The 12,194-nt window shown below is 44.6% G+C and overlaps 1 protein-coding gene across 2 annotated transcripts in view; it reads right to left on the reverse strand.

Annotated features, from left to right (window-relative positions):
- Nucleotides 1–12,194, reverse strand: part of SLC9A8 (solute carrier family 9 member A8) — a 68,841-nt gene that overhangs the window by 9,588 nt on the left and 47,059 nt on the right. For both annotated transcript variants that reach the window (XM_057700978.1, XM_057700980.1), the window contains 4 exons: nt 10,951–11,089; nt 9,353–9,458; nt 2,683–2,799; nt 417–499 (listed from right to left, as the gene is read on the reverse strand). In XM_057700978.1, coding sequence (XP_057556961.1) covers nt 417–499; nt 2,683–2,799; nt 9,353–9,458; nt 10,951–11,089 — 445 coding nt within the window. The remainder of the gene's footprint in view (nt 1–416; nt 500–2,682; nt 2,800–9,352; nt 9,459–10,950; nt 11,090–12,194) is intronic.

The following is a 12,194-nucleotide window of genomic DNA, read 5'->3' on the forward strand; positions in this document are numbered from 1 at the left end:
AAAACTGGTAATTTTTTTTTTTTTTGTGGCCCTGCCGTGCAGCATGTGGGATCTTAGTTCCCCGATATCAGGGACTGAACCCGTGCCCCGTGCAGTGGAAGCTCGGAGTCTTAACCACTGGACCGCCAGGGAAGTCCTGAAAATACCGGTAATTTTTAAAGAAGATTATAACAATTCAAGGCCACTTAAAATTAAAACCAAAAAAAAAAATTCTTTCCTGGGGATATTTATTTACTCAATTCCATCCGTCCCATTTATTGTATGTTAATGATTGTTTAACAAAAAGAAACTTTAAACAGAAGGTTGCCTATGTAGCTGTTGACTTTGACCAGTTAACAGTTACATAAATGAATCCAGAATATGTGGTTATCGATCTACAAATAAATAATTAAATAAAAAACAAGGAAAATACTTACTATGCACCAGATGACAAAGGAAATTTCAAACTTGTGAGGGAAACTAAAAATGGACAGGCCAAGAAACGCAAACACACATGTTTCTGAAACAAACCAAAGAATGGATTATTCAGCCTCAACTATTTTCTTCCAATACAGTACAGGGCTGTTATGAAAGCAAACATTCAGAAGTAAATCAGAATCTAGTATAACACTTTGCTTATTTTCTGGAAAATCCTGCAACCAGTACCTTGGTCAAACTCGTCCTTTGATTCTCTCATTCTTTTCTATCACACAAGCAATATGTGTTTGCCATTCAGAATCTCCCAATTTAACAAGCCAGCTGTCAAATACCCATGCAAATAAATACTCTCCCACCCAGGGACGATGATATACAAGAATCTGTCCACTTGCTGAACACTATGATTAGCAGGGATCCCGACTGTGGCAAAGTGGCAAAAATTCAGAGCAAATGACTGCAGACACCACGTGACTAGTGTGAAAGGGCCCTTTGTTAACTTCCTTGCCAAAGTGGACAAAGCCAAATCACTGACTTCACATATTTAATGCTGCCACAAAGTTTAGAAGAAGACTTACACCCTGCAGGATTTGCAGGAAGAGATACATTTCAACTCTTGGCTCCACTCCACAAGTCAAAGAGAGTCTGACATTTGCTATACAAGCAGTCACTTGTGTATCCAAAGAAAAAGCACCTTATAAATTTCTAGCACTAGGGCTCCTTGCTTAAACTGTGACATCCTCCAGAATAGCCTTAGAGCCAGAGAGACAAAGACTCTATTTTAAAAGTTGAGCGTCATAAAAATATCAAGGCTGTTTTAAAACATTTCAGGAACTTTTTTTTTTTCTTCGAATGTGTATCCTTTAAGAACATGTCCACAAGCTGGACTGTATGCTTACTCTTCTCTGCCTAGAATGTTCTTCTTATCAAATATTTTTGTCATCTTTCTAAGTTAGCTCATTTAGAACACATTCAGATCTATGTAATGCTTTTCCCTGGCAGCATGAATACTATTATGTGGATATGTCATGGTTAATTTAACGAATCCTTGATGAATATTTAGAATGTCTCTATTTCTGATACTGAAAAAGCAACAACAAACATCCCTGTGCTCAGGCTAAATGCCTGATGGTAGAATTGCTGAGTCAAAGAGCATGTGCCTTTTAAATGCACACTGATGTTGGCAATGACTCTCCAAAAAAGATGGCATCAATGCACATGCCCATCAACAGGGCCCATTTTCTATACATTTGTGCCAGAAGTGGCGAGTCCCCAAACTTAAAATCTGATGGGTACACAGGAGCATTTGATGGATGTTTTGCTTTACATGCCTTTATGGTGAGAGTCAGAGTCTTCAGTCACGACTTTCTGAGAAAGGTGCTGTGGAAACAATACCCACTGGGCCAAGAAGAGACAGACTGGCCTCCAGGCTCACTTCTTAGCCATGAGACAGTGCTCAAGTCATTTGATCTGAGCCTTCCTGTCTGTGGAATGAAGTCTCTGCACAGCCTGCCCCAGAGTCCTAGCATGTGACAGTGTGGAACTGGTGCTTCGAAATGAGGCAGCCCACCGAAATGCCAGAGGCAGGGCACAGCCACTTGGGGGCCGGTATAAAAGGACAGTGTGAGAGCGGTTCCTTCACTCCCAGGTATAAATTAGGGGGATGTACGTGGGTTCATCAGACCGTGATGCTTAACTGAAACTGCTTAAGAGAAACAGCCATCACGCCCAGCCCAACAATGACACCTCTAATGCAGGATGTGCCTGCGACACTCCCTTCAAGATGTTCTTGTGAACAAAGGGTCCTACGGACAAGTTTGGGAAATGCTGTCACTCTATCTCCCTCTTAGAAATTCACAATGCACATTAAACTTTATTTACCGCAGGATTTCCCAAACTGCTTTTTGACTATGGAGTCTTTTTTCACCTAACTCTCATCAGTATCGGGTCCAAGGAATACATTTTTGGAAATGTCACTTTCATATATTGTAAATACAAGAGTCTCAAACGTTCATAATTAGCAGTTCTCATTATTTTTTGGTCTTAAAATTATAGGCATCGAAAGTTCCATTTGTTAGGTATTAGGTCTCCTTTATGGAATGTGAAAGCCAGAGTAACAAACAAAAGCTAAGGGAGTGCGGTGTCTGGCTCTGAGGAACTCTGCCGCCTCTTCTGCCAGGGAAAATCTCAGCGGACTTCTGGGACAGGGTGAGGAAGAACAAGTAGCTCTGGGTAGGCCGTGCAGGACCACACAGAGGCAGAACTCACCACACAAGAAGGCCACGGTCCGGAGGGTCTGCTGCATGAGGATCTGGGTGACCGGGGACAGGTTATGGTGCGTGTAGTGAGACATCACGATGCCGGAGAACAGGATGGCCATGATGCCTAGAGAGGGACAAAGGGGCAAACTGCACAGACGTGAACAGAAGAGAAAAGCACTTGCCATGGGATACGCAAATGATGCCTCACATTTCCTGCGGGTCCCGGAGCCGATAACATTAATACCAGGTGTTTTAAGAAAAAGGCCTGAGGCCTCCCAGAGGCTGCAGAGAAGTGCTAAGGGTCTGTCTCTCTGGCAGCTTCATTACCAGCTGGGTGACCTTGGGCCAAGTCTCTTCCCCTCCCCAAGCCTCAGTTTTCTCAGCTGTACAATGGGACTAATAGTACCTGCTCATGGTACTATTAGGAGGGTAATGAACAGAAGCTATGTACAGTGCCCTTCACAGGACCAGGGCAGAACAGGTGTGAGCTGTCATTGTCACTCATGGATATAAGGGGGGCAGGTGAACCACTCTTGGGGGAGAAAGGAAACATAAGAATCTGGCTATGGAGAATGGGTGGATTTTGATTTACTTCATCATACTTTAATTCTGAATTTTCCCTTAATCACCACGAATTAACCTTACAATATGAAAAGAGAGATGTGTTATTAAAAAAAAATGTGATGTCTTTTCTTTAAAGGTCTTCATGACAGAGTCTACGACTTTTGTTGCGTACCCAGGATTTGAGTTTCAACTTTTGTCCACTGCCCCTAATCACTGCTGAAGCCACTTACACGGGTTTCCTCTCAGTGTTTCCCCAGTGAGGCAGCAGCAAAGAAGTTTTTACCTCATGTAAGGAAGCTGAGATTTTTACAAAGCCACTAAACAAGTTGCCAAAATACGTGATTTCCAAGTCAAACCTTATAAGCAAAAATTTAACTCATTTCTGCCATTTTGTAGGAACAGATTCCTGGCTAACTTTCTGTTTAAAAATGAGTGAAAAGCACAGAAATGCATTGGAGATGTTTCAACGGCTAAGGTTGCTGTATAAGCAATACCTTACGAAATACAGGAAAACCCTACTCTCTGTGGTGCCCAATAGGTATTTGATGGCCGGAGAGATAGCACTAGCTGCAACATTTTATCTCCTACACTCTTAGGAAAGAGCAAATGCCTTTGCTCTTTCATTTTTCACAAGGAGGAGGCCAGACAGGGAAATTCCAGCAATGCTGCCCACAAGCCACACCTGACAAGCCTGGAGAAGGGAAAGGAGAGGGCAGGAGACTACTTGCTACTTTAGAGCAATGAGAAGACTCTAGAAATCACGATAAAACACATAGCAATACCACCTCTGGCTGTCCCCTCGATTCATCTGCTCCTCTCAGTAAGTTCCTGCAGGCGACGACCGGAGAGATGCTCCTTCCTGACTCTGCACCCAAACCATGGACGCCACAGGCAACATGAGGTGACACAGAGGGAGAGCCCTCTCTTCCTTCTGTGCCATCCAATGCTAGATGGCTCTGGCTTCTGGGCTCTCAAAGGGCTCTGTTTTGCCAGCCTGCTTCGAGAAGGGTTATCAATTCATCGCAAAGCTGAGACTTCAGAGTTCTTACCCTGCAGAGGAGCCTGAACCACTTAAGTCGTGAATCGGAGTGGCCTTCCGCCTACGTTGTCATTCCGCGCACAGAGCGAGGTCATCACAGCCCACAGGAGTCTGGCATTACAAACCCATTCCAGAAAGCCAAAGGCTCTGGGAAGTCAGCTCTGACAGTGAAATGTGGAAGTTCCCCTGGGACGGAGCATCAGGAAAGGCCAGTGCCAGAGCCCCAGGGAGCTTTCCTGCCCCCCGGGAAACAAGGGGACAGGCTCAGTGCAGAAGGGTCTGGCTGGCCGCTTTGGTCTGGTGCACTAGGCCAGGGGTTGGAAACCCAAACTCCTCAGGGGCCAGACAATAAAAACAAAGATAAAAACGACAAGTGGGTGCGTGGCACATGGGCAAAGAAGGCACAAGCCCATCTACAGATGGCTGACAGCAGCCCTGTGGATGGGGGCCCAGTGCTGACCAGTCTTCCTTCTGGTTTTTGAGAGACTCCAGAAATGTGTTTCTTATGGGAAATCTTCCAACCCTTTTTTTTTTTTTTTGGCTGTGCCTCACGGCTTATTGGATCTTAGTTCCCCGACCAGGGATCAAACCTGGGGCCCTGGCAGTGAAAGCAGCGAGTCCTAACCACTGCACTGCCAGGGAGTTCCTGGAAATCTTCCAACTTTTAATGACAGCAACTAATTCAAATGTTTAAAAATTTTCTATATAGATAAACAAACGCCATCGGGAGGCTGAATTTGGGCCACATAGAAACGGGCCCTCTTAGTGACTAGCCAGCCACGACCTTCACACCAGTCTAGGCTGGGGTCAGGGGAACTCTCAAGTCCCGGGGGCTAAAGGAAAGAGTTAGGGTCAGCAATGGGTGCAAAAGCCCCAAGGACAACTCAAGTGGCTGCCCGACGTGCCTTCCGTAAGCCCAGGTGACTTCACCACCGAGACGACCCTCCCCCACTGCAGCTGCCCCCAGCATAGGCTGCAAAGACAGCGAAGGGAAAATGGTGCCAGCAGGCTCACTCCTGGAGAGAAAAGGCCTGGGGATTTAAAACATACCCTGGAATGCAGAATCCTGATACATTTACTTCTTTCAGAAGGCAAAATCATTTAAGGAGGCAGACAGCAGTGCAGCAAATGGTCAGCCTCTTAGAAGGAAGGAAGGGAAGAGAGGGAGGGAGGAACCCCATTTCTAGTCTCAGTTCAATCCACTGTTTCAAATGTAATCAAGGAATAGAGTAAAGGGATTTAAGTCCAAAAGGCAGGAGTTGAAAGGGTACCATGTACAATTTCTACTGCATTTAACTTTACTGTGGGTAAAACACAGTGTACTTGAAGGCTGAGCCAGGCCCTAGTCAGTTTTCTTTGTTAATTACCCAATAATAAAGATATTCTGCTATAAAACATCCAGACTCAGAAGTAAAGAGTAAAACAAGACTCTCCATTCACACTGCCTGCCCAGAGGTAATTACTCTCAACAGTTCAATATGCAGATTGCCAGCTCTTTTACCATGCCATTATAAAGTTTATCTATCTTTAGAACATAATAAGATCAAATTACAGATATGGCCTGGATTATTGGCACACTGATTTATTTTTAAAAAGTCCTCTGGCACTTGGCTTTGCATGTGTAAGAGCTCCAACTCCTTCCCAGGCCTACAGAACCCTGCGGGACAGGGTCCTGGCCCCCCCGGCCCAGCCATGCTCTCTTCCTGCTCTTCCTGGAGCAAGCCAAGCTCCCTCAGGTCTATCTGGGACCCTCGGCACCTGCTGTTCCCGCTGCCAATCACTCCTTCCCCAGAGCCTCGCGTGGCCAGCTCCTTCTCACCACAGAGGTCTTAGCCCCGGTGCCACCCCTTTGAGGACACCTTCCTGACCCCCTACCTCATAATGCTTCTGCCCCCGTGACAATCTATCACATTACTCTGGCTTCTTTTTTCACATAATTTCTCACTACCTGAAATCAACCTATGTGTTTGCTCACTTGCTTATTATCTTTCTTCTGCAGTCAGAAACCTGATCTTGTCTTATTACTGTACCTCCGAGACCAAGCAGAGTTCTCTGGCACAGGGTAGGCATTAAATAAATATTTACTGAATGGATGAGTGAAAGGAGGTTTTTCTTTCTTAAAATTTAACAATGTAGCTTGGAGTTCTTTCCATGGCAGTACAGATTGGTCAAATTCATTTTTTAAGTGACTGCATAGTATTCCATAGTGAGAATGGATTCTAACGTACACCATCTTTCCCATTATTGATGACCATTTAGTTACTTCCAATTTTCCTCTCACAGGCAGTGCTACAAAGGAATTACTTGGATACAAACCTGTGCCCAAGTGTGGTATGATACATTCCATCTCTGGTCAACGTCTTCCCAACATATTACACAAGGTGTTATGTCCTGATCGACCTTACAAATTCATCCTTCAGCCCCCAAAGTTCCATCCTCTGTGACTCACCTTGACAGAGTCACTGCCCCAATCCCCACTTTCAGCCCAGAGATGTCTGAACTGGCAAAGGTGGGGTCTATTCATCTTTGAATCTTTAGAGCTGGAGGGCAAACTGGCCCTTAAAACTGGCTTGAATGAATGCTAGAAATAGTTAACATTGATAGAATTAGAACAGACTCTGAGAGTAGCTAATACTTACTGGATATTAACTAGGGAGACTATTTAATTTGCTGTGGAAACCAGGACACTTTTGAGAATGAAAGGGGATGTTGTTCATTTATCATGTTGGGACGAAACAGGGTGTCAGGGCCACCCAGGACGCATGGTCACCTTAACCGTAATACGTGTTGATACCTCTGTCAGGACTGTTACTTGCATCGTTCCCCTTAATCTTAACCACAAACCGTAGAGTGGCACTTTTATTATGTCTACTTCATATGAGGAAGTGGAAGCTCAGAGTGGGTAAGTCTGCTGTCTGAGGTTACACAGCTCATGAGAGGTGGAGGTGGGATTCAAACCGGGTCTGTCAGGTGCCCCAAACCGCTGTGTTCTAAACACAAAGATTTAGGTAAATGATTCACAGGGAGAGTGTCCTGTTCAGCGGTCCTGCTAACCACTTACTCAGTCCTTTGTGACAGTCAGGAAAAGCAGAGCACAAAGAGGAAGGAGGGGACGGCACCAAAGTCACCGTTCCCGTTTGCACTCTTACAGTAACAGGGTGATCCTCCTCTTCTCTGAAAACCTTGCCTGACGAACATTCCACCAGCAGAGTGTGGGCAGAGCCAGCCTGCCACCCAGAGGTGGACCCGTGTGTTCTAGGTTTGTATGGGCTCTCTCTGGCCCCGTTAGCGTGCAGAGCAGAGGTCCCTAAGGAAATGAAACCCCTACAAATAGAAAACCCCGAACTCTCTGAAGAAAAGACAAGAAAAACACTCCCTTGTTTTAAACATGAATTTCAAATGGACGCACAAACTATATCTTTGCCACCAGGTACTCAGTGTTCATCTCAAAGGGGTGGGGAATGATTTAGAAAAACAAAGGTAAAAATAGCTAGGCTAGAGCCAAATGACTCACAGGTAGTGTTTATGTAAGTGCCAAAATTCAGGAGAGATAAGAGAGGGCACGGGATGGCAGATACTGGGATGAAATTATCTAAGAGAACTGGCTTGGGATTAAAAACAAATGAGACCCCAAGGTTTACAAAGTTCTCTAGCAAAAATGGCCAGAGTCCTCTCTGCTTCCTCCTTGGCAAGAGCTGCTCACAGAGAACCCATGTGTAATGCCAGATAGTGACCTGAGGGAAGGAGAATTCTGTCCAACAGCAGAAGAGGAACAGAAAAAAATATTTCCAGAAACCAATAAAAATTTCTTAAATTTGATAAAAGCCACAAACTCACAAAAACTATAAATCCACGAAGCTCAACAAATCCCAAGAGGGATATAAAGAGAACCACACCAAGGCACATCAAAATCAAACTGCCACATACTGATCAAAATGGCTAGTTTTAAAAATTAAAATAAGTGTTGTTGGGCTTCCCTGGTGGCGCAGTGGTTAAGAATCCGCCTGCCAATGCAGGGGACACTGGTTTGAGCCCTGCTCCAGGAAGATCCCACATGCTGTGGAGCAACTGAGCCTGTGCTCTAGAGCCCGAGAGCCACAACTACTGAGCCCACCAGCCGCAGCTACTGAAGCCTGCGTGCCTAGAGCCAGTGCTCTGCAACAAGAGAAGCCACTGCAATAAGAAGCCTGCGCACTGCAATGAAGAGTAGCCTCTGCTCTCCGCAACTACAGAAAGCCCACATGCAGTAACGAAGACCTAACGCAGCCAATAAATAAAAATAAAATAAAATAAGATATTTTAAAAAGTAAGTGTGGGTGAGGCTGTGAAGCAACTGAAGCTCTTTTATACATTCTGGTGGGACTGTAAAGTGGTCCAGTCACTCTGTAAAACGCTTGGCAGTTTCTGATAAAGTAAAATATATACCTACCATAAGACCAAGCAACCTTACTTACTCAGGTATTTATCCAGGATAAATGAAAATATGCACATTTAATAGCCAAAATCTGGAAAAGCCCAAATGTCCTTCAAATGGTGAATGGAAAAACCAGTATAAACTACTGATACCACAGAAATGTCATGTCTCTCAAGAATATTATAACTGAAAGAAACAAGTCACAAAAGATTATATGCTACTGTATGTACTAAAGATTACATACTGATTCCCTTTATATGACATTTATATTGTAGGAAAGGCAAAACTACAGTGAAAGAATGCAGATGAGTAGGTGCGAGGGCCCAAGGACGGGCTGAGGGATTGATTGCCCTTGGCGGTCTGACCCCATCCTTTGAGTAAAGGCCCTTCAGAGGGCTGGTTCTGAGAAAGAGGCAACACTGGAAGAGATGTTTTGATCTCTGCTACAGGATGGCTAGTAAAGAGAAAAGGTGACCGTGACAACACTGAGCTCCTGGATCCAGCCAGGTCTAAATCCAGATCCCTAGAGAGCCAGTAAGTCCCCTTCATTACTTACGCTCTTCTGAGTTGTGACTGTCTCTTGTGATTGAAAGTGACCCAATCGACATAACCGTTCACCAGGCAGGACAACGCACTATTGCGATGCTCTCCGTCACTCACCTGAGAGTGAGATGCCTTCTGCGAGTCCATATGGAAGATACGCAAAGATGATCATCATGCCGAACTCCAAGGAGGGCGTTTTCCTCAAGTCAATGTGCTTCAGCACGTACAGGACAATGGTCAAGGAGAAAGAACCAAAGGACACTTATGGGGGATCCAAGGAAGTCACAAAGCTGCTGTCTTCCAAACAGAAAAGGTAAACAATGGATACAAAGATTTGGGAACATCTCAAGGTAACAAGTGAAAATTTGTTACTATGGATTTTTTTTATTTGCAGGGAGACTCCTGTTTTAAGGAAGGGAATCTGACAAAATACTAAGAGATGTAAATTCCTGAGACAAACGGTAGGGGAAACCTAAGTCACCCTGAGTCATTTCATTTGGAAATGCTGACTTGGAGGGCTGCGAGCTGCAGTGGCTGGTGGGTGTGGGGAGCTGAGGCTGTAGAACAGCCCACGCTGCCAGGCCCCTTCCAGGGCCGTGTCCCTCTTCCACTTCTCTGACGACATCAGATGAGATCACTAACCGGGTTTCCAGAACCCTGGGGATCAATGCCCCTTTGAAAGACCTTCTCTCCTATTCCTGGATGTTTATAAACTCATGCTCCTGTGAAAGGAGAGTCTTCCACGTATTCAAATGCTGTTCACACACTTGTGCTGGAGCACACAGCACCCATTTACTCGGCTTCATTCAAGTAGATGCTCTCCCTGCCCCACTGCCCTTTTAAAGAAAGATAAATACAGAGGAAAATACTGAACTGGATAAAGTTTTCTTTTCCATTCTGTTTATTGGTACAATATGAGAAGCTGTCAGCCGATTCAACAGCACCTTGAGACTTCTGGACATAGGAACTGAAGGGAAAATTCAACAGGATGGCAGACAAACACGCCTGTCTTAGGCAGAAGAGGCTTTCTTGGCCATCTGTGAAACAAACTGCGTGTGGAGGAGGGCCAGGTGGCCATCTCCCTGAGATTCACACTGGCTTAGGTGCACACAGAAATGGTCTGGTGCCTGTTCCTGTTATAAACATGACAAATTTTCTACAGCAATAAAGGTGTCGGTGGCCTTAACAAGTCTCTTTGCTTCTCTGGCTGGAAAAGCTTATGGGTTTTAAGCCACAAAATCAGTGCAAATAACTTAGATGGAGCTCACTTTCAAAGTCTCTTTTGTGGTTCTTTCAGATAAATACTTTCAGTGGCATAGAGATTTTCTCAATCTGACATTTTCAAAGGAAATTAATTTCCAATTTTCTTAATGTGAAAAGTGAGACAGCGGAAAATGAAATTCATCTGGATGCGGTTATCATACCCTGGGAACTAAGAAGTCTCCAGAAGTCTCCAAAGTCAGATCTGATATTCAACCAGTGGACATGTTTTTTAAGCTTTGAAAAGTGACATCCTAAATTTCACATGTTAAATTTTAAAATCCTTGAGTTTAAATTAAAGCACTCTTCAAACCAAAACTAAGCATAAAAATTCTCCTTAAATATGACTTTTGACTAAAATTGGCCCCCTTAAGGAACTGGAGAAAAGGATGAGAGATGGATGTAATTAGGAATAATCTTCTCGGCCACACATGTTCATCATATTAAAAGGATATTAATGCAGAGATTAAGCCAGTGAGCGTGCCGAGCGCTGCTGAGCCAAAGAACATTTTGAGGAAGTAGCCAAGGGCTTGTAAAAATGTCTGCCACCCACTGACATCTGACATATTTTTTCTTGTTAAACCTTCAGCTGTGCTAGGAAATAAACGAAAAACAGAAAGAAGTTAAAATGTTATAGACAAAATTATTAGAAATTAACTTAGAACTCAAAACTTCTTTCTTGCTTATTCTCTCATTCATTCATTCCATCATTCAACCCATTAGTCAAACATTTATTTGTTCACCTACTTTGTTCCAGGTACTGTGTTAGTTTCTGGGGGTTCAGAGATGAGAGCAGGTCCCTGCCCTTAGGAAGCTCTATAGTCTAATGAGGGAGAAAAACAAGATGGGAACTAGGACCATCTCAGGAAAGAGCAAAGAGCTGCAGGAAACACACAGTGGGCATCTAACTCACACTGGTGGGGGTCCAGGAAGGTTTTCTATGACATATGGGCTGGGTTTCGATTTCGGATAGAGAAGAGTTAACCAGGTGCAGAAATGAAGGAATGCACCCAAGGCACAGGGAACAGCATGTGCAGAGGCAGAGAGCAGCACATCTAGGAGCAGGAAATTACACACAACTGTGGATAAAACACAGGAACAGGCTGTGGGGGGAGGGGGCCGGTGGGGAGGTAAGAGGTGAGGCAAGAGTCGCAGACAGGCCAGGCCCCATGAAAGGCTTTCGAGGAACCAAGCTAAGGCGCAGGTGTTGCATTGTGAAGGGCCTGGGGAGTCACAGGGAGTGTTTTCAGTATGGAGTGGAGGTGGGTGATCCTGTGAGATAAAACCTGAAACTGAGGCTGTGGCCTGAAGTCAGATTAGAATGGAGCCTCCTAAAGAAGAAATCTCAGTGGATAAGGCCTAGAGTGGGGATTTTAGAGGCATCAGGAGGAAGAATTGAAAGGACTTTCCTTTCACTGTTACAGAGCAAAGTAAAATGTCAGCAGCCACTAAATTCAACTGTTGGTTTTATCCCCAAAGGTAAAACCATTATACCATTAAAACAGTTATTCGCATGAAATCTCCTCCTCCTGACGATTCTACCTTCTCTCAAATCCATCCACCTCGCTCCCTCCCTCCCCTACTATCCTCCAGCCCAGGGCTTCTGCCTCATGGACTTCTCTCTCTATACATCCTGCCCTTCCTAGGAGAACCTATTCTCTACTCAGGGGCCTGACTGATCCCTTGAAAATGCACATCT

The sequence above is a fragment of the Hippopotamus amphibius genome, chromosome 12 (genome assembly GCF_030028045.1).
Source record: "Hippopotamus amphibius kiboko isolate mHipAmp2 chromosome 12, mHipAmp2.hap2, whole genome shotgun sequence".
NCBI lineage: Eukaryota > Metazoa > Chordata > Mammalia > Artiodactyla > Hippopotamidae > Hippopotamus > Hippopotamus amphibius.